Source organism: Phocoena sinus, chromosome 2 (assembly GCF_008692025.1).
Source record: "Phocoena sinus isolate mPhoSin1 chromosome 2, mPhoSin1.pri, whole genome shotgun sequence".
NCBI classification, from domain to species: Eukaryota; Metazoa; Chordata; class Mammalia; order Artiodactyla; family Phocoenidae; genus Phocoena; species Phocoena sinus.
Window position 1 is genome coordinate 92,836,664 of NC_045764.1, and position 21,598 is coordinate 92,858,261.

Genomic DNA, 21,598 nt, shown 5'->3' on the forward strand with positions numbered 1-21,598 from the left:
AGGTAAAATATCCATATAGATCTTATTTTCTATCTTTACTTATGAATCAAACATGCGCTTAGGGGGACTTCTCTGGTGGCGCAGTGGTTAAGAATCCGCCTGCCAATGCAGGGGACACGGGTTCGAGCCCTGGGCCAGGAAGATCCCACATGCCACAGAGCAACTAAGCCCGTGCGCCACAGCTACTAAGGCTGCGCAATGGGGCCCATGAGCCACAACTGTTGAGCCTGTGTGCCACAACTACTGAAGCCCATGCACCTAAAGTCCGTGCTCCGGAACAATAGAAGCCACTGCAACGAGAAGCCCGCGCACCACAAGAAGAGTAGCCCCCGCTCGCCACAACTAGAGAAAGCCCGGGGGCAGCAATGAAGACCCAATGCAGCCAAAAAATAAATAAATTAAAAAACCAAAACAAAACGAATAAAAAGGTAATGTTTTTAAAAAAAACGCGCGAGCTTAGGGAAGGTGGACAAAACAAGAAAAACACAAATTTAAGGGAAAAAAAGTAACATAAATAAAAACTGTTTGCTGATCTTTCTCTCTATTCCGATCCTTTCTCCTTTTTCATCAACACTAAAACATCTGTTGTAGTCCGCCTGAAATGTATTAGAAGCAGTAAAACTTTGAGCCCTCGCCCTTGGTTCCATTTTGGAGCTCTTCTTTACCTGACGTTCATCTTAGTTGCTGAGAGCGCGGAGCGCTTGGCCAGCCCCTTCACACACAAGGTGCTACGGCCTGCGTGGGGCCGGCCTTGTGAGCCCCGTTGGCTGGCGGGGGTACGAGCCACAGAGAGTCTTTCTCGGGGAGGAACTGGAGTTGCCACCACTCCCTTAGTGCCGGGCTGCTTCTGAAGAAAGGGAAACGCACCACATTAAAGCTGGCCTCTGAGACAGTATTGTCTGGGCAAAGTGCAGGAGAGTGCCCCCATTTATCCCGTTTCATCGCCACTTTTAACCCTGTCATTCTTCCTTCCCCACTACCTCACCCTACCCTACCTGCCTGGCAGGCTGAGCAGTTCCCTGCACCTGTGTTGCTATGGTGACTCTGATATAAGAGAAACTTCTGGTTGTGCTGAGTAACGTGTTACAGAAAGCCTTTCCCAGCTACCATGTCCCCAGGTATTTTCTAACTAGAGAAAGCAGGTGGCTAAACAGTCCCCCATGGCCAGAAAGGGAGGATAAATTGGTTTTCTTGGAAAGATGGTTCCTTTGAGAGCATGATATGCAGTTTATTAAATACAAACTCAAAGAGAAACCTACTATGTAAAAAGCTTATGGAATCTACAAATAATTCCTCCCCTACCCACCCCTGGCTCTCCAATAGCTTTTTTAAGTTCTTTTTAAAAAACCTAAAGAAAAGAAAGAAGGGAGGAAGGGAAATGCTCTCTTTGAAATGGCAGGGAAGGGTTCCACTTATGTTATCTTTTTCTAGATACTGTCAAAGCACAAAGAATGACTGAATGTTTTACTATCATTAGTCTAAACTCTGCTGCAAGCAGAAGAAATCTAACTTCACTGACAGCAGAGATAGGACTATTAAAATTGACAATGTAAAGCCAAAAGACATAAAAATTCTGATTATATCCTATGAAATAATACAAGAAACTAGAGAATTATGTTAACTTCTCATTTCAACATACGAGCAGAAGAGATTCTCATGTTGTGAGACAAATTTAAAACCAAAGTATTTGGTAGATACATATCTTTACTATAAGCTGAAAACTCAGGTTAGATGTATTAAGTATGCTGTTATATTTAACCACACCTTTTATGCCTTCTTCTGACTTTCCCCTAAAATTCCCACTTTCCAGTATACCTGGTGATAGAATCACCAACTCTATACCTTTGCTTGAGCAACTTATGTTTAAATGATTCTACTCGCACTGAATACCAATCTTTCTGACTTTTCAGGTAGAATATTATGCCACAGACTCTAGTAGCACTAATTTATTTTGTTTGCAGTGTATCTAACCAATTCCTTCCTTTCTTTTAGCAAAAAAAAAATCCTGGTTTAACAAAGCAAAGAGCTCAATCATACCATACATAAAAATTAAAATGTGGGTTAAGGAGTAAACATAGGGAAAAATAATAAAAGCAGTAAAAATAAATATAAGAGCATATTTTTATGATCTTGGGACAGGGAGAGCAAGACAAAGCCCTCAGTTTTAGAAGGAAAAGCTGGATAGTTGGATAAAACAATACAACCTTCCACAAGGTAAGACACCGTTAAGACAAACTGTGGGAAAGTATTTAGAACATATAATACATAATATATGTCATTAATATAGATAAGTGGCTCATAAATCAGCAAAAATTAAGAAAAAGCAAATTCACAGCAAAATCATCAATGAACACATAAATATTTGTAACATAAACATGTAACATGTAATGATCAGAGAAATGCAAATTCAATTGGGATTTTGTCATATACTGTCAAAGATCAAAAAATTTGATCATTCCTACTGTTAGCAAAGTAAACAGGCAACTCAGGGCACAAGGTTTCAGATCATTGCAGAGGGGAGCCATTTGGCAACTAACTCAATCAGGTTTCCATCCTCTAATCATGAAAGGAGAGATTGGTCACAGCCAGGATGATTCTCTCTAGATCTCTGCTCATTTCTTATTGTCCATCACTCTCCAAATGACCAATCCCCAAACAAGTCAACCGTCAAGAAATCCATATTAGCTATGGTGAAGTCACTGTAATTGTTTTTTATTCTCTAGTCTCCAAACAGATCATACCAAATAACCCATTTGATTAGCCAATTCCTTAAACAGTGGCGCTGGGGTGGGATTTTAGAACTCATTCAGATGGGGCTATCAACTAAAAACCAACATAAGCTACTCATTTATTCAACACATCTTCAAGGCTACACTCAAGTTTATGGTTGAAGCAGTTGTTCTGCCCTTAACTTTTACCTGGAAATTAATTCATCCATATTAAGTAGTACAGAAAGCTTGACTTTCAATCAAGTACTTAAGTAGGCTCAGCTTCATGGTAAGGAGAACGAGTGGCCCTCCTTACAGGCATATTTGCAGCTAGCTCATGCCTATGCAGAAAAAGAAGCTAACTGTCTACTTTCTGTAAAGCATCAGCAGGACACCCTCCCCCGCTCCGCCAGGATGGGCCTCTTGTCCCAATACTCAGCTGTGAATGTTGTGATACTTAGCCCTTGCTAATAGTTAAGAGTCTTCTTATGGACATACTGAATATCTCTTCCCTGGATTATCCACCCATGTTGTTAGATCACTATGAAGGAATGGAGATATTTAATGCCAAGACTGTGTGCTAGAAGGTTGTTAACAGTGTCTTCAACTGTGGTAACAGTGGTTTTATAAATGTTCAAATGACCATTTATTATCCAAGAGTAAGCTTCTAAGAACCGTATGGTTTTTTGGTTTTTGTTTTTAATTATTTAGAACTTATTACCCAGTGCATTTCCCCATTGGCACTGATATCAGAAAACTCAAAACTCAACTGAGTGACTGATATATTAGTCACTGTACCTGTTAACAGTGCTCATTTTCTGCCCCTTTTAAACCAGATTTATACTGTTTTGTGTTGTGTGTAATACCACAAACTGCCTCAAATTCTTTGAGAAATAGGCAGGTTATTATTAAATTCAAAAATGTTTCCCATCCATCTTTGTGGTACCCCTTTAACACCAGATACCATGTAAGACAGGAACATCAACTTCCTAGGATGTTATTTACTCACTACTCTGCTGCTAACTCAGCCTCGGGGTTGACTTCACCTTCTCTTACTCAAAGCTGCTTGAGTCCAGCAGGACCTGGCCTGAAGGCCCCCACCCAGGGAGCTCAGTTATGATAGGAAGCCTTTAAATTAGCAACTGCTAGTCAGTCACTCCTTTTCCCTTTAGGTCAGAGACAGGGAGAGATGGCTTCAGCCATATATCAGTCCTTCCCCAACAAAAGTGATAGGCACAGTGTCTGAATGTGGAAAACAGAACAACTTATTGCTACTTTGGAGTTCTTCCTTTTTTTTACTGTTTACTTTAAAAAAATTTTTTTACAAATTTTTTTTAAATGTTTTATTTTTTTAACTTTATTTTTTACAGAATTCTTTTTCATAGTGAAGATTCACTGCTTTATCTGGAGGGTTTTGAAAATTCTCAAAAACAAATTTAAAATAATAAAAATACATCAGACTCAAACAAATCCATTCCACTAGTAGAATAATAGCTAATTGTATTAACCATTGTATATACACAGTATCAACATTAAAAACAAACAGCTTAGTGGCATTAAGAACATAATTTTATCAGCATACCTTCAGTTCATTAAATGAATTGTGTTCTTCAAAATGTTTCTTTTTTCTCTCAACATATTGATCAATGGACTCCATTTCCTTAAAACGAGCCTCATGAAGCTTCTTAAAATCTAGAATATTTCCCCAAATATGACAATTAACAAGACAAAGTCCATTTATTCACCTTCCCTATGTTTTTCTGTTAACACTTGTTCTTGTCTTGGCATCCCTGACATTCAACTTCAGCATCATCTTTGCTAAAATTTTAATTTCAAAACATTTAGGTTTTAGAAAGTCAGGGGCAAAGCATATTCACCTTATAAACTATCGAACACTGACCATCTCTCCATTGTCCATTTCACTGCTAACATCTTCGTTTAGTCCAGAGGATAAGAAAAGATTAACAGATTTGTCCTCTCCCCTCACCAATTAATTAATGGCCTTTACTTAATCATAAATTTGACATTTAATAATGCTAAGAAAGCTCTATGCAAAGGATTGGCAAACTTTCTGTAAACGGGCAGACAGTAAATATTTTAGGCTTGGCGGTCACATACACTGTGGTCTCTGTCTCATATTCTTTCTTATATACAACACTTTACAAATGTAGAAACCATTCTTAGCTCAAGGGCTATAAGACAGGCCAAGATGGGCAACAGTTTGCTGACTCCTGCTCTGTACTATTCTAACTAATTATATTCTTATTAAGTATAATTGTTAGAATTTGTCAAATATGCTAAGCAGCATTTTAAGTACTCTAAATATATAGCACAAGCAACATTCTATGTGCCAGGCAACAGAGAAAGAGAATTACATGTCCAGAAATGGAGTCCCTTAGACTTATTACTAAAAATAATTTTTTACAAGATAGACATTGTGCCAAGTACTTGATACACATTAATTCTCAGATATTTCTTGAATACTTGCTACAGGTTAGCTGCCCTGCTAGGTAATCAGAAGTGGAAAACAGTCTTAATTAATCCATATATTAACCTGATGAAATAGGTAGTTTAATTATTCCCACTTTAAACTGAGGACGTGGGTTTACTGGGGATAAATAAGTTTCCCAAGGTCTCACAGGCAGAAAATGAGGGAACGAGGGCGCAAACCCCAATGCCAGTGTCTGGGCCTTCGGCTGTCACAATGCACTGCCTCTCCAGCGTCAGCCTGAAGGGGGCCAACCACCATTTTATATTTCTTTGTGTGCAAAACTTACTTGGAGTAGTGCTTGCAGTTCTTTTATTTTTTCCACGTTTGGAAAACCCATCTGTGTAGAGAGACTTCTTTCTTTCTGAAGGTATCTTTGGACCTTCATTACCTGAATCCAAGGATACAGAACTAATGAAAGATTTCCAAAAATTATTCCCATTAAGAAATGTAAGTTAACATGGAGCATATTCATGTGATAGGCCTCTGCCAAGCTATGGGAGAGACGGCACAAGGAGCACAAAGCATTAGTTACAGCATCACCACAATTTTAGCTCATATTTCAAGTAGACAGAAATTTTATGCTTCTTGTATAGATGTTTTTAAATTTCTGTATGTTTATAAAACTCTTTTCCAGAACTTTTGCTTGAACATGTCTAATTGTTTAACAAGGATGATAAAAGTCACACAATCCCACCAGCCTAAGAAACACTATTATCATTTTGGCTATTATTATGTTTATTATATTTTTTCAGGTCCTTTGCTTCTATACTTGTTTTGCTTTTGTTCTTTAAATCCAGTTAAAGCCATCATGTATATAAGGGTTGCTATTTCCCCCTACTTATCTCCCACATTCTAGTATCTTTTTCAGCTTAAGGCAATCTACTAAAAACTGTGCAAGTGGGTTTTCAAGAAATGCTACTTATAAAGTCACTCATCCTTAAGGTTTCCCAATGCATCCATAAAACAAGGCAAAAGAATGACTGGATAGAGCAGAGGGGTTATAGGGCTTTTGCTTGGACCTTGGCCATGAAATAGGATATTTAAGGAGTCACAGTCATTCCTCACAAGATACTTATTACAAATGGAAATATAATAACTATTACAAAGGAGCAACCTAGCAGACACCACCATAACCAGGTGATGCAAGTTGACAAGACTAGTCATAGAACAAACCAACATCTGAGCCCTCTGGGGTGCTGAATGAGGAGGACACAGCCCTAGTTTGCGGGATTCCTGCCAATAGTGCATGATCTGAATCTAACCATCAGCAACATTAGACAAACCAAGTCAGAGGACCCAAGAAACTGTATTTAAAAAAGGTCAATGCGGTAGAAGACAAAGGAAGGCTGAGGAACTGTTCCAGATTAAAGTAGCTTAAAGAGACATGGCAGGACTTCCCTGGTGGTGCAGTGGTTAAGAATCTGCCTGCCAATGCAGGAGACACGGGTTCGAGCCCTGGTCTGGGAAGATCCCAAATGCTGCGGAGCAACTAAGCCCATGTGCCACAACTACTGAGCCTGTGCTCTAGAGCCTGTGAGCCACAACTACTGAGCCTGTGTGCCACAACTACTGAAGCCCATGCGCCTAGAGCCTGTGCTCCTCAACGAGAAGCCACCACAATGAGAAGCCTGCGCACGGCAACAAAGAGTAGCCCGTGCTCGCCGCAACTAGAGAAAGCCCGTGTGCAGCAACAAAGACCCCACGCAGCCAAAAATTTAAAAATGTATAAATAAATAAATTTATTCAAAAAAAAGAGAGACATGGCAATGAAATGCAAAGGATGAGTTGAGATTTGCCTTTGTTTTAAGGGACCTTGCTGGGATGAAATCTAGATAAGGTCTGTCTACAGGTTAGTTAGCAGGTCTCACACTTTCTAGCCTCAGGATCCCTTTGTACTCTCAAAAGTTACTGAGGACCCCAAAGAATTTTTGTTCATGTACGTTATATCAATATGTGCCATATTAGATATTAAAACTAAGACATTAAAAAATAATTGATTCACTAAAAATATACCCACTATACGTTAACATAAATAATTTATGAAAACGGCTAAAATTTCTAAATCAAAAAAGTGAGTAGAGTGTTTGTTGTTTTTCTTTTACAATTTCTTTAACACCTGACAATAAAAGGCAGCTGGATTCTCCTTTCTTCTGTATACATATGTTGTGATATACTGTTTTGATTGAAGTAATATATGAAAATGAATTTTGTCATATATAGCTATATGGTTGAAAGTGAAGAGTATTTTAATAGCCTTTTCAGATAATTGTGGATATTCTTCTTTGATACTATACCAAACCTTGACAAGTGGTTGTTTCTGAGGTTAGTTGTAATGCAGAATATGAAGAAGCCCTATCAGTGAACTTTCTGCTCTCTGTACATTTGTGAGAAAAAGTCCTGATGTTTTAAGAAACACAAATATTTAGGGGTAAAGGGGAACATATCTGAAACACTCTCAAACAGCTCAGGAAAAAAATGTATATAACACATATACATACATAGATATGTATATAAATATAAATAGGAGGATAAAGCAAATATGTCAAAATATTAACATTTGAGAAATCTAGGTGAACGATATATAGGAACTCTTGGTACTATTCTTACAACTTTAAGTCTGGAATTATGTCAAAGTTTAAAAAATTCCTCTCACCAGAAACTGATTTTTCTCCTTCAAACTGCCTGTGTGCTTCATTGGGCAAACCTGACTTAAAGGGTCCACCCTCATTTTTCCCATGCCTTCAAAACTGGGTCCTAGAAGTAAGTCTTCTTGACAACAAGATTGGTGAAATAATAGATATTTTAAATTTCACCCCCACTTCTGACTCTGTCATATTTCTTTACATTCCCCTCGTCTCAGGATTTCAATATGGGTTTATAAGGCATATGCATCAAAATTACCTGGGGTACTTATTAAATCTGCACAATTCCAGGCTCACCTCAGACCTACAAATCAGAACATCTACCTTCTTTAACTTTCTAGATTTAGTAAGACATTCAAAATTCTGGGGTAACTGGGAGGGCTCAGCATTAGAAATTCTGCATTAAACTGCTTGGTGGACATGAGTGGATCATCTTCTCTCCCAATCCCCTCAGGCAAGCCTCAGGTCCCAGATAGATGTGCTGGGGGAAATGAACACTGAGACACTGTTGCAACTGGCAGGCTTCCTGAGGGATGAAATCAGAAAGCACCAAGTCCTGTTAGCCATAGGGGAACTGAAGTTTTCTGGCCTTATTGAAACAAATTTTTAGTCGAGCAAGTTTAGGGAAGAGGTTTTTAGGAGGTTAGAGACTAAGTAAAATATACATTTATCATAATAAAATGGCCACCCCCCTGGGAAGGTAGATTCTGCAGATCCTTTTTTTTTTTTTTTTGCAGTACGCAGGCCTCTCACTGTTGTGGCCTCTCCTGTTGCGGAGCACAGGCTCCAGGGCCATAGTACACCGGCCTAGCCGCTCTGCGGCATGTGGGATCTTCCCAGACTGGGGCACGAACCCACGTCCCCTGCATCGGCAGGCGGACTCTCAACCACTGCGCCACCAGGGAAGCCTACAGATCCTTTTTAACTGTCCTACTTGAAGGGGCTAACAGGTCTTTGTACCTGTCTCTGGAGCAGGCCAGAAGGAGCTAATTGGCAGAATGAGCCAGGCTCTCTCCTCATCCTGCCTTAAGATCAACTGCCTTAAACTTTCCAGATACCACTCATATTCTGCTTTCTACACGGTTATTAAAGGTGACCTGATGGCCTACTGTATTTGGTTCTAACTTTTGCTTTCATTGCTGAACACTTAGAAGTTCTACATAATGGTGTTACGGGCTGAACTGTTTCCCCAAAAGAGATATGATGAATGAAGTCTTAACCTCTAATAATTGTGATCTGACCTTATTTGGAAAGGGTCTTTGTAGACATAATCAACTTAAACCAAGGTCATTAGGATGGACCTAATCCAATATAACTGGTGTCCTTTTAAGAAAAGGATGTAAAGAAAAAGACACACAGGAACTTCCCTGGTGGTCCAGTGGTTAAGAATCCGCCTTCCAATGCAGGGGACTTGGGTTTGATCCCTGATCAGGCAACTAAGATCCCATATGCCATGGGGCAACTAAGCCTGTGTGCTGCAACTACTGAGCCCATGAGCTCTAGAGCACGCATACCACAACTAGAGAGCCCGTGTGCCACAACTAGAGAGCCCACGTGCCACAACTAGAGAGCCCATGTGCTACAACTAGAGAGAAGCCCACACACTGCAACAAAGATCCCACGTGCCACAACTAAGACTGGACACAGCCAAATAAATAAATAAATAGGAACTTCCCTGGTGGTGAAGTGGTTAAGAACCTGCCTGCCAATGCAGGGGACACGGGTTCGAGCCCTGGTCTGGGAAGATTCCACATGCTGCGGAGCAACTAAGCCTGTGCGCCACAACTACTGAGCCTCCGCTCTAGAACCCACGAGCCACAACTACTGAGCCCACAAGCCAGAACAACTGAGGCCCATGGGCCTAGAGCCATGCTCCACAGCAAGAGAAGCCACTGTAACGAGAAGCACGCACACCCCCAGGAAGAGTAGCCCCTGCTCGCCGCAACAAAGACCCAACGCAGCCATAAATAAATGAATGAATGAATGAATATTAAAAAAAAAGAAAGAAAGAAAGAAAGAAAAAGACACACAGAGAGACTGCCACATGATGAGGAGGCAGAGATTCAGCTGCAAGCCCAGGTCTACAGCCACCACCGAAGGTATGAAGTGGCCAGGAAAGATTCTCCCCAGAATCTTGGAGGAAGATGGCCCTACTGACACCCTGATGTTAGACTCCAGCCTCCAGAACTGTGAGAGAATAAATTTGTGTTTTTTTTTTTTGGCCGCACCATGCAGCTTTCAGGATTTTAGTTCCCTGACCAGGGACCGAACTCGTGTCCCAGCAGTGAAAGCGCCAAGTCCTAACCACTGGACTGCCAGGGAATTCCCAAATTTCTGTTGTTTTAAGTTGCCCAGTTTATGGCACTTTGCTATGGCAGTCCTAGGAAATTAATGCACATGGTTACCCTAGCAATTTTGGATTTTTAAAAAGTTACTTGGCATACCATTTATTCCACTTTTTCCTGAGGGCACTGCATTCTCATCTTGACTCTTGTTTGGTAGAGAAGGAGCTTCTACAACAGTTCTGAGAGCCTGGTTTTCATGCTTTTCTTGATTCTGGAATTCAGGAGGATCACATACTTTTATCTCTGAATGATCCTGCTACAGATTTTAAAAGAAAATAAATGATTTCAATAACAAATAAGAAGGAATCACATTTGAAAATTGCTAAGAGTAGATCTGAAAAGTTCTCATCACAAGAAAAAAACTAACTACATGAGGTGTTAACTAGACTTATCGTATATATATTGTGAAATGATCGCCACAAATATTGAATCATTACATTGTAAACCTGAAACTGATAGGATGTTACATGTGAATTATATCTCAATTTAAAAACGTATCATTAAAAACATTGCTTATATTCAGACATAAAGAAAGAAAAAAGTAATCACTGCCTTCTAAAGATAGGTACCAAATTGAGGAGGAAAATGAATTAAAGAAAGAAATGTAGAAGACCAAGATTTTTGAGTGGCAGATTTGGTTCTCTGCCTCACCAAATGTCATGAGAACATGCATCTGGGAATAGTAGAGACTAGGGACCACTGGAAGGCATACAAGGCAGAGGTTGCTCTCCTAGGGAGAAGAAACTAACTAGACAAGCTAGTGACTAAGGGACTACACAAAGCTAGAAAATAAAAATTAGGACCATCTTGTAAAAGTTACATTTGAATGAAAGGATAATAAAATCAGAGTCCTCTCAGAGCAAGTGGGAGAAGCCCCCAGAATCACATGACCACACTGTTCAAAGACTAAGCTCAGCTGATCACCAGGCCCGGGACAAGATAAGAAGGAGGAAAAAAAAAAAAATCATATTTGATGTTGGTATCTCTTTCCTTCTTACTTACTATACCTCACTTAAGAAAACACTCAATGAATGTTCATATTATTCAGCAAACATTTAATTTGTGCTTAATACTTACTAAGTGCTTCCCGAGTGCCAATGCCCGGGGTGTGATGAGGCCAGACTCAGGTTTGCGCTTTCATGGAGCTCACAGCAGTGTTTGCCACCACCCGATATCATAAGGGAATTAAGAGAAGGCTCCCTAATAATATACCAGTTTGGGCACAGGTGGTAGCTTATTTTTAGTTTGCACATTTCTATTCACCTGGGAGTCAGGGCTCCTGTAGACAGTCCTGCGCCTTCTCCTTGTTTTGGTGACATGGCCCACTGGCTCCCTCTCAGCTTGCTCCTGGCTGCTGAGCTGTACCTCAATCTCATCACAAGAAGATGCAGAAGTTTGAATTTCATCCTGAAAAAGAGAGACATTAATCTGCCATGTCCAATGTATAGAGTTACAATGCTCAGGAAGAATCAGAATTTAAACTGAATAAAAAATATGTATTACATATGCAAGAGATAATTTAAAAACCCTCCAGCACTAAATTATAGGCAAGAACAAGAATGATAGAGTATTCAGAAAGAAACACTTAACAACCCAAGCTAAAAAACTAGGCTTGCAAAGCATTCAAAGGTATCTTAGTGTGTGTAAATAAGCCAATTATTTTTTGGGGGGGGGGCCACACCACATGGTTTGTGGGATCTTAGTTCCCTGAACAGGTATTGAACCCAGGCCCATGGCAGAGAAAGTGCCAGGGAATTCCCACAAATTATTAAAAGTATGTTAATTTACTGAATATACACTATATGCTAGGCAGTATGCTATAACTAATAACAATTACAGCTAATATCATAACTGCACTGGGCTAAGTATTCTCATGGATTATCTCATTTATTCCTCAAAGCCTATGAGACAAGTATTAACATTATCTGCAGTTCACAGGTAGGGAAACTGAGGCTCAGAGAGCCCAAAGTAACTTGTTAAAGGTCAACATAAGGGAGTAAGGGAAGAAGGGCATGTGCATTATCATAAACTAGAAGTAAAGAGCTTTGTCATCAAAACAGCATGGCACAGGTACCAGAATGTCCTGAACAGAACTGCTTCCAGAAGAAATCATCGTATGACAATGGCTGCCCCTCACATTAGTGGGGGATGGTTGGATTCATTATTCAACACATGATGCAGGGAAAACATTGACTATGTTTTTGGTGAGGGGGTGGGCAATGAAACATGATCATTTTCTCACACCAAAATGAAATCTGGATGGATTAAAGATTTAAATGTAAAATATGAAACTATAAAAGCTCTAGGGAAAAATAGGTGAATTATATCCTCATCGAGTGTGAGGAAGGCATTAAGCATGTTATCCTACCTAGAGACGATAAAGGAGAGGCTTGATTTGTTTTTGGTGTTTTTGTAGCTTTTTAAACATAAATTCTAATTTTTTGAAATAAACTAATACATACATATAGTTAGAATAATAAAATACTAAAGAGAGTATAATGAAAAGTAAGTCATTCTCTGCCCTACCCTTCGTATTTCTGGGGTTTGATGTTAAGTGGTTACTTACATATCACTAATGATTTGCTGATGGGATATTCATTTGTATTTTCAATAACTATTTTCAGTGCCTCATGTACTAAGATTTACTTCATTTGTACCACTCTCATCTCCCCATCTTCTTCCTAATAGACTTATACCACTTACTCACTCTATTACCTTTGCAGCTTTTAACATTCTTAAACCTTTATTTCTTGTTCCATGACTGCAGACACACATCCTGTAAACTGCAGATATTAGCATCCTTATACTTTCCTTCACCTCCTGTCCTTATCTCAACTTCTTTAAGTTGTTAACATTTATAGCTTGTTATGTAACCTTAATTGAATCGTCTGTGTAGCTTGATTCCAGGAGTTGATAATTCAATAGGTTATTGTAAGACATTTTTCAAGGCTTTCATTTGTTTTCTGTATCATGTTTCCTTTAGGGTCATCTTCTTCCTTACAGAGAAACCTTCCAGCATTTTAGACGGTAGTAGACAACTGGTACTCTGCACGTGGAAGTAGGGAATAAGAGGGCTTTGCATCCTGACTTGTCAGTCCATTTCAGTATGGTGACTGGACCCTACCCTCTGAGAGTTAATTTAATTACCTGGGATTTGGTGAGGCCTAAATATCAGTGTTTTTAAAAAGCTCCACAAATGATTCTCCCACACATCCTGGGTTGAGAACCACAATATAAAATAAATGTTTTGGTTGTAAAAGAATAAGGAGGCTTAAAAAATGGAAGGTTTTTAGACGGAGGTGAAATATTACAGAAGAATAATAGTTCTAAGTGATCTAAGATCCAAGGTATACCCAAAGAAGGGGATGGCTAATGAAGAGTGGAAAAGAAAGTCACAGGACTTAAGGAACAGGGAGGCAAGGGTAGTAAGGGACATCCAGGTGGACCTTTGAATTCACCCAAAGTAAGGTCAGGACAGGAGATGATGAGCCAGGCAATGAGACAGTGAACACTGGAAAGCAACAAGGAAGTCAACAGATGAGAGATGAGAATTGGTGAGCCTGAACTCAAAGGAGCAGGGATATTTACGTGAGAGTAGAAAGACACTATCTGAATCCTGCTTTCCAACTCCCTGGATAGTCATGAAGAAGAAGAGAGGAAAAAGAAACTGTTCTCACTACAGAAGTGTAACCCTCAGGTTACACATATTGCTGGAGTACAGACACACTTTAAAAGTACTTATTGCCCTCTTACCCCCATTAACACAGTACAGAAGAGGTTCTATAACTGGTTTAGAAATCTATTAACATGACTCCCAGAGATGTCTTGTTTTAACCCCACACACCTTAACCAGGGTATGTTAGTTTGGGAGGCCAGCAGTGATCAGGTAGCATATGTTCATTCCTGAACGCACCATGATGTAACTGTAAAGACTTGTATAAGCCCAAGACTGAAGTGGCACAGCTGGTTCGGCAAGTCCCCAGCACATAGTCAGACTAACCTACATACAGAGCTGCTCCAACTCATATAGTTAAGGCTAATCTACAGAGGGAGAACAAGGCATCCAGAAGGTCATGCTCCTTAGATGTGACCCACACCTGTGCACTTCCCTAGGTGACGATTTGGAGGTCTGGAAGTTTACCCATCTGTCTGTCCTTGATAATATTACTGATCTCTTTGCCATGTATTTGGACTGTGCTGACTCCTGCAGCTTTAGATAAACTGTCTATGTCAGTTCCTTCCACCAACCTAAGCTCACTATTGACAGATTCACCACTTAGGAATTCTATAGCTGACCAAATTTTGATTATCATCCTGCTCTTGTGAAAGTTTTTCAAAATGGAATGGCTCTTGAGATGCTGAATTTGAAACATGATAGATCATTTTAAATTTAGCCCATCAATTACCACCCAAAGTAAAATCCTGATTTCAGATGGCACTACGATATGTATCCTTAACCATGAAAAACTTTTTAATTAAAATATCTATATTGATTTAGTTGATATAGAAACTTAAAGGAATCCAAAATCAATTTTGTTGTCTATTTTATATTAATTAAACCTGGAATCAAAAAGAATTTTGAGCATTTAAAGTTTTTAAATGTTTATAACCTGGAATACAGAGAATTACGGAGTCTATAAAGACAGAGAGAAGGAATTCAGATGCTCAGTTCATGTTTACATTTACCTTCATTTCAAGATATATAATGGATGCCCTCCAAAGCCCAGTTCCTTCAGGCCTTTCAACATTTTCCTGTATTTCAAGTTAAGAATGAAGCATTCATTGATCATTTAGGTGTTGAGACTTGTCAGAACTCTTTGGGGTGGGTCTGAAGCAGCCATGACAACTGCTCCCTCCCATCAGCAGTGGTTTAGTTTCCCACAAGTCACTTCCACAGTCCCTACTTCATGTGATTCTCACAACCCTCAATTCAGCAGAAAATATGTTATTTCCATTTCAAAGACCAGGAAACTAAGAATAAATGATTTGAGTTTTCCAAGGTCACACATACAAAAAAGACAGAGCTGCTACTTAACTGGGTTTTTCTGACCTCAAATCCAGTTCCCTCCCTATTCACACCATTTGGCATACATGTGGCAACTAGTAATTAATCTTTGCCTTTGTATGAGAACATCTTATTCAATAGATTACAGAGGCAGCTTTGTCATTTATAAGAATTATGAAAGGATTTACAATTACCAATGACAATCTCTTTGGTAACAAACAGCATGTCTTAAGTCATAACCAACTGTGTTTATCATTTATTAACTGATTGTTTTGCTATTTAATAGGTGATGAAAATGTTACTTACCTGATTCTCATTTTCTTTTCTAGCTTCATTTTTAAGGTGGGCTTTTAAGGCTCTTAACAACTTGTCTGCCTGCAGAAAAGTTTAAAGACCTTATCAGTAGAGCCAAAAATCAAATAAGCACAAAAGATTCACTAAACATTTTCTCCTGTTCTTGTACTCATCAAATGTCATCCGGGCAGGCTAGGAGTAGGGTAACCAAGATAGAAGGGGTCCCTGTCCGCACAGATTTCACGGCAGAAGCCAGAGAGGAAAGTGGCAATTATAGCACAGTGGGGTAAATGCCCATATGAGGAAGCTCAGGTGTCATGTGAGAACACAGGTGGGCTGGGCCACCAAAGCCTGGACCGCTAGGGTAGACTTCAGTAGGTAAGTGGACATGCCAGTCCTAAGACAAAGATGTGAGGTCACTAGCTGCTGAGGCTGAAGGACAAATAGGAGAGAGTGGGACATAGGGAAAAGGGTAAAGAAATAGCATGGGAAGGTAAATGTGTGGAGTTTGAAGAACTAAAGTTTAGTGTGGGCTGAAGCAGGGAGCTGTTGGAGGGGATGGTGAGAGAGAATTGGGAAAGTGGGCCTGATCCTGCTAGGCCTACTAAGCCTCTAAAGAGTATGAACTTTACCCTCGGGGCAAAGGCAGTCTGCAGAGTTTGCAGCAGGGCAGTGGGTGACCAGTTTTGCATTACTCAGGATGATTACTCTGGCTGTATAATGTGCAGAATGCATTTGGTGAGGGCAAGATGGAAGACAGGGCAAGGGCCAGGAGGCTGTTGTAGGAAGCCAGAGACGACTTCGGCCTGAGCTAGAACGGGACTGAGGCCACATGGATGAATTAAAAACTTTCCTAGGAAGTAGAATCAGTGTGAATGTGAGGGTTGAGGAACAGGGAAATTTATCATGCCTACGTTTCTGGCTTGGGCAGCTGGTGAAGCACGTGTGGAGGCGTGAGGGGGTCCTAAGATGGGGAAGGCCAAAGGCGCCGCCTTAGGAGGATGGCTACAGGTCCCCGGGGGAAGGGAACTCCTAGCTCCTCCTTCCACCACAGGAGAACTGCCCTTTCCGTTCTTTCCTGAAAGAATACTAATCTGATGGGTTATGTTTTCCTGTGCTTTTAAAGCTCAAGCACATGGCTGGGTTCTCATTCCCTCCTCTTCCACCAGCCATACAGTTGAGAGCCAGAGAGTTTCTTCTCAAGGGGGGCCCAGCCACCAGGCTCGTCTCTTCTCTGCTCCTACCATTTACCATCAGCCACATGTTCAGATGAGAATGGCAGAGATCCCGATTTGGTTTGGGCTTCAGGGCACAGGAGATGCTGTGCTCAGGCTGTGAGTTTTACCAGAACACTGTGCATCAAGATATCAGGCACCACACCGGCTAGTAGTAATAAAGGAGAGACCTATTTTCTACTTGCTGTTGTTTCTGGAAACTCTCTTCGGGTCTTCTCTGGGAAGTGAGTGATTGGCAGGGCAGAATTTAGGCATTCTTGGTTCTTCTTTTTTTCTCCCTCAATCACTTTACAGAGGTATGACTGACATACAAACAGCTGTCGATATTTAATACATATAAATTGATATGCTGGGAGATCAATATACACTTGTGAACCCATCATCACTGCCTTAAATGTATCACCTCCAAGTTTCCTACTGCCCCCTTTGGATTTTTTTTTGGTAGTAAGAGCCTTTAACATAAGATCTAACCTCTTAGCAAATTTTAAAGTATTGTTAATCATAGGCTCTATGTTGTACAGATTTCTAGAACATCTTAAAATGCCATGAAAACCTCAAATATGCAACAGTGATGAAATGAAGGGCCTGTGGCAGAGCCAGGTGAGGGCATACAGCAGGAGGAATGATGGGGGGTGATGTTTGGGGGAGCTGAGCTGGAGGTGCCGATGTTAGCATCAGCACATTTTCATGCACTACCTCAACAACCTATTCCAGGCACTGGAGAGACAGTGGTGAGCAAAACAGACAAGGTCTCTGCCCGCCAGGAACCTCTAAAGGTAGGCTACTGGGGAAACACCCTATTAACCAAGTAAGCAAAAATAAATGGTATGACATTAGGTGCTAGGAAGCAAAAACAAAACTGGAGGCTCAGGGTAGAGGCAGGGGAGGACAACCTGCGTTAGGATGGTCAGGAAAGGCCTCTCAGAGTTGGTGACTTTTGAGCTGAGATGTGAATGAGGCAGTAGGTGAAGATGCAGGGGAAGAGCATTCCCAGCAGAGGGAACACAAAGCCCAGAGATGGGCTGGTGAATTTGAAGGACAGAGAGAAGCCAGTGTGGGGAGCACAGTGAACACTGGGGTGAGTGGAGGGCAGGGAGACCAAAGAGGTGACCTGGGTCAAGAAGAGGGTTACCGGCCACAGCACGCAGTGTAGATTTCTTCCTTCTAACTAAAATTTTATTATAAAAATGTCGAGTCTATAAAAAGGCAAAATAGTCTAGTAAACACTGATACTCCTCATGTAGATTCAGCAACCCTTAATATCGTCTCATATTTGCTCTCTTTCTCATTCATAGGTATTTCTTGCCAGGCTGGTTGAAAATAAGTTCCAGACATCATGATACTTTACCACTAAATACCTCAGCCATATCTCCTAAAAATAAGGGGATATTTTCCTATATAACCTCTAATGCATTACCTAGGAAAAGTAATAATTTTCTAATATCCTTTGATACATAGCCTAAAATCAAATTTCCTCAATTGTCTCCAGTTTTAGCTTAAAAAAATTTTTCCCTCCAAATCAGGATCAACCCAAGATTCTCACATTACATTTGGAGAAGTTTGGATTTTATTTTAGGTGTGAGGAAAATTTGACGAGAACTGAGCAGAAAAATGACATATTCTAAGTTTCAACTATCACCCAACTACCAAGAGAATACTATTTTAAGGCAAGAGTAGAGGCAGGGAGACCAGCAGACAGCCTGAAGCAGTGGTCAAGAAAGGAGGGTGTCATGGCCCAGGTTTACAGCACTGGAGATGGCACAAAGGCCAGATTGCAGGTGTATTGATACTTGGGAGGAAGAGCTCACCAGGATGGATGGGTGTGGGCAGTGAAGGGGGGAATCAATCATTTACCGACACGGGGAATAGATCTTCATTGTTTTGACCTGATCATGCTGTTTACGATGCACTTAAATGCACAAGTCAGCAGATGAGAGGTCTTACTGAAGGTTTGGATTTGGGGGTCATTAGTTCCAGGTGAATCTAAAGTTCTGAAATTGAATAAGATCACCAAGGGAGAAGCACAATTAGAGAAAAGAAGGCCCAAGAGAGAACCCTGGGATACGCCACATTTAGAGATTTAGCAGAGGAGGAACTAGCAAAGGAGACTGGAAAGAAGTGCTAGCAAGGCAGGAGAAAACCAAATATCAAAGAAGTCTAGAAAAGGAAGTGGTCTGAGCAGAAGGGAGGGTTCAATCACACCAAATGCTGCTGATGGCAGGTGAAGATAGAGATGGACCACAAGCTTTGCAAGGTGCAGGGCATGGTGGCCTCAAAAACATCAATTTCAGTAGAAAAGAACAGATAAATTGGGCAGTAGATAAAAGACGTGGGTCAGGAGAGGGGTTTTGTTTCTTTTTTAAAAGATGGATGACATTAAGATTTGATTGGGCGCATTATGGAAATGAGCCAGCAGAGTGAGGGAAACTAATGCAGCGGAGAGGAATAACTGCAGGAGTGTAGCCTCAGAGCGGGGAATGGGATCTCCAGCACAAACAGCAAGGCTGCCCTTAGGCACAGCCTTTTACCATAACATATAACAGGTGGAAGGCAAAGGATACGGGGACAGGTGGGTCTGGTAATGGAAAGATGAGGTAATTCTCAGTTTAATTGCATCTATGTTTCTATGACCTATGAGGCAAAGTCATCAAGTGATGGAAGGGCGCCAATCTAAGGTGAGAAGGTATGAAATAACTGTCCTCAATAATGGGAAAATTAATGACTACCAAGGAAGTGTAGGAGAATCAAATAAATCATAAATTAAATTTATGGTCACATTTAAATTAAGTTCAGTCAACAAAGTTAGGGGATTTTCTCCAGCCAGGGTCAGCTGGTTAGTACAGGCAAGGATTAAGCACATAGCCTGTTTAATCAGGTGTGGAGTTTTGCCAGGTGAGGGAAGGGAGCTGCAAGAAGGTAGAAATAGTGGTAGTTTTATAATTGAAGCTTGCAAGAGTGAGAAAAGGACCCTGGTCGTACAATAAATCTTAGTAACTGACTCCTTCATTTTGCCTTACCATTAAGAGTAGTGTCTCACTATTATATATAGAATGGATAAACAACAAGGTCCTACTGTATAGCACAGGGAACTATGTTCAGTATCCTATGATAAACTATAATGGAAAAGAATATGAAAAAGAATATATATATATGTATAACTGAGTCACTTTGCTATACAGCAGAAATTGACACAACATTGTAAATCAACTATACTTCAATAAAATATTTTTTTAAAAAGAGTAGTGTCTCAAAAGAAAGTTAATATTTTCTCTTCTAAATTTATTTTGAATTTTGTCATACTGGTGAAATTTACTTAAATCTTATTCTGTTCAGTTTTTTAAAAAATCAAATCTTGATAATTTCTTAGAGCAATTTATTCAATTTTTTTGCTATGCACTTAGAATTTTAAAAAGGCAATTGATTTAACGAGCTCTTAAGCTGTACCAACTGTAACTTAAAACATTTTAATTATGGAAGATTTCAAATGTGTACAATAAACCCCCATGTATCTATCACCCAGTTTCAACAGTTATCAACATTGTGCTGTTCTTACTTCATCTAGTTCCCCCTCTTTTTCCTGGAGTATTTTATAGCAGATCCCAGGCATCATAACATTCTACCTGTAAATATTTGGCTAAGAGGTAAGGACTTTAAAAAAAAAAAAGAAGCATAACCACAATACCACCATCATATGCAACAAAATTAACAATACCTTAATATAATTTAATACCTAGTCCAAGTTTAATTTTCTCCCATCATCTCAAAGGTGTCTTTTTGTAGTTGGTTATTAGAATGCCTCGTATAGTCAAATTTGTCTGGGAAAGAGCACCTCTAACAGATATCTGTTGACACCTACTATGCACCAGATGCTGTATGCCAGGCAAGCAATGAGATCTGCAGTGACACAAAATACTGTACTATACCACTTATATGAAAACAGGTGATTAAATGGCTACCCCAATCAGGTTCCTCAAGAGACAATGATAGGTGGGACTTTCAGAAGAAGATCGAAGTTGCAACAGTTCTTCAGAGATCTAAAAGGTTGTGGGGCCTTCATGTTAGACGGAGTGCCGAACTCAAGTAGGAAACCTCCATAGTAACTCTTCACAAAGGAGTTACCCTCTGGTGCATTGTTCCAGTGCTCCCAAGAAGCAGTTGTAAATAGTAGCTCTGAATAAGTATCCAACGCCTCCCAAATAAAATGTACTGCACTTAGTGCTGTAAAGACTTCCAAGGTGGATGGATGAGATCCCTGTTCAAGGAACTTAACTTTTAGTAGAGAACGTATCTACACAAATAACCACAGTGCCAGGTGGAAGCCTGCAAGTGCTCAGAAAAACTACTTGAAATTATACTGCCTTAAAGGCGCAGAGGGTTCCTAGGATCACTCGGGTGGTGGACCTGTGACCAAGGGAATGAAGAGGAGGGGACGAGGTGCCAGGTCAGTGATGACATTTCAGTTGGACTGTGATGAGTAATTGGAAATTATTCATGCAGATAAAGAAGAGGGAGAGAGAAGGGGATTTGAGGCCAAACGATTAAAATTAGCAAAGGCAGAAAGATGGACAAAGGTGCCAAGTGTTAAGGCACCAGGATAGTCTGGATGCTGCACTGGATAAAAGATTCCAGCCAGATTGCAAAAAAAAATTTAAGAGATTTAAACCAAGGAATTAAGATTTTGTTTATGAAGTATTGAGGAGCCATTAAATACTATAGCTCAGAAATATCTCCAAAGATAGCCCTTTATCATTCAGCCCCAACAGGTGCATGGGCCCTGATTATTTTGTTTAAACCACTTAAAAACATCTGTGAGGACTGATTTAGGTATTCACTCCGTGTAAATACCACAGCTTGCAGAACAAAACTCCAGGGTACACG

General features: G+C 40.2%; 1 protein-coding gene across 3 annotated transcripts in view; it reads right to left on the bottom strand.

The window, feature by feature from the left end:
- Positions 1–21,598, bottom strand: part of NUSAP1 (nucleolar and spindle associated protein 1) — a 66,204-nt gene that overhangs the window by 9,796 nt on the left and 34,810 nt on the right. For 2 of the 3 annotated variants that reach the window (XM_032624823.1, XM_032624821.1), the window contains exons 2-7: positions 15,498–15,566; positions 11,450–11,593; positions 10,286–10,442; positions 5,486–5,587; positions 4,291–4,400; positions 666–847 (exon numbers count right to left, since the gene is read on the bottom strand). In XM_032624823.1, coding sequence (XP_032480714.1) covers positions 666–847; positions 4,291–4,365 — 257 coding nt within the window. In that variant the 5' untranslated portion in view covers positions 4,366–4,400; positions 5,486–5,587; positions 10,286–10,442; positions 11,450–11,593; positions 15,498–15,566. The remainder of the gene's footprint in view (positions 1–665; positions 848–4,290; positions 4,401–5,485; positions 5,588–10,285; positions 10,443–11,449; positions 11,594–15,497; positions 15,567–21,598) is intronic. The other variant, XM_032624822.1, reaches the window with a different exon arrangement.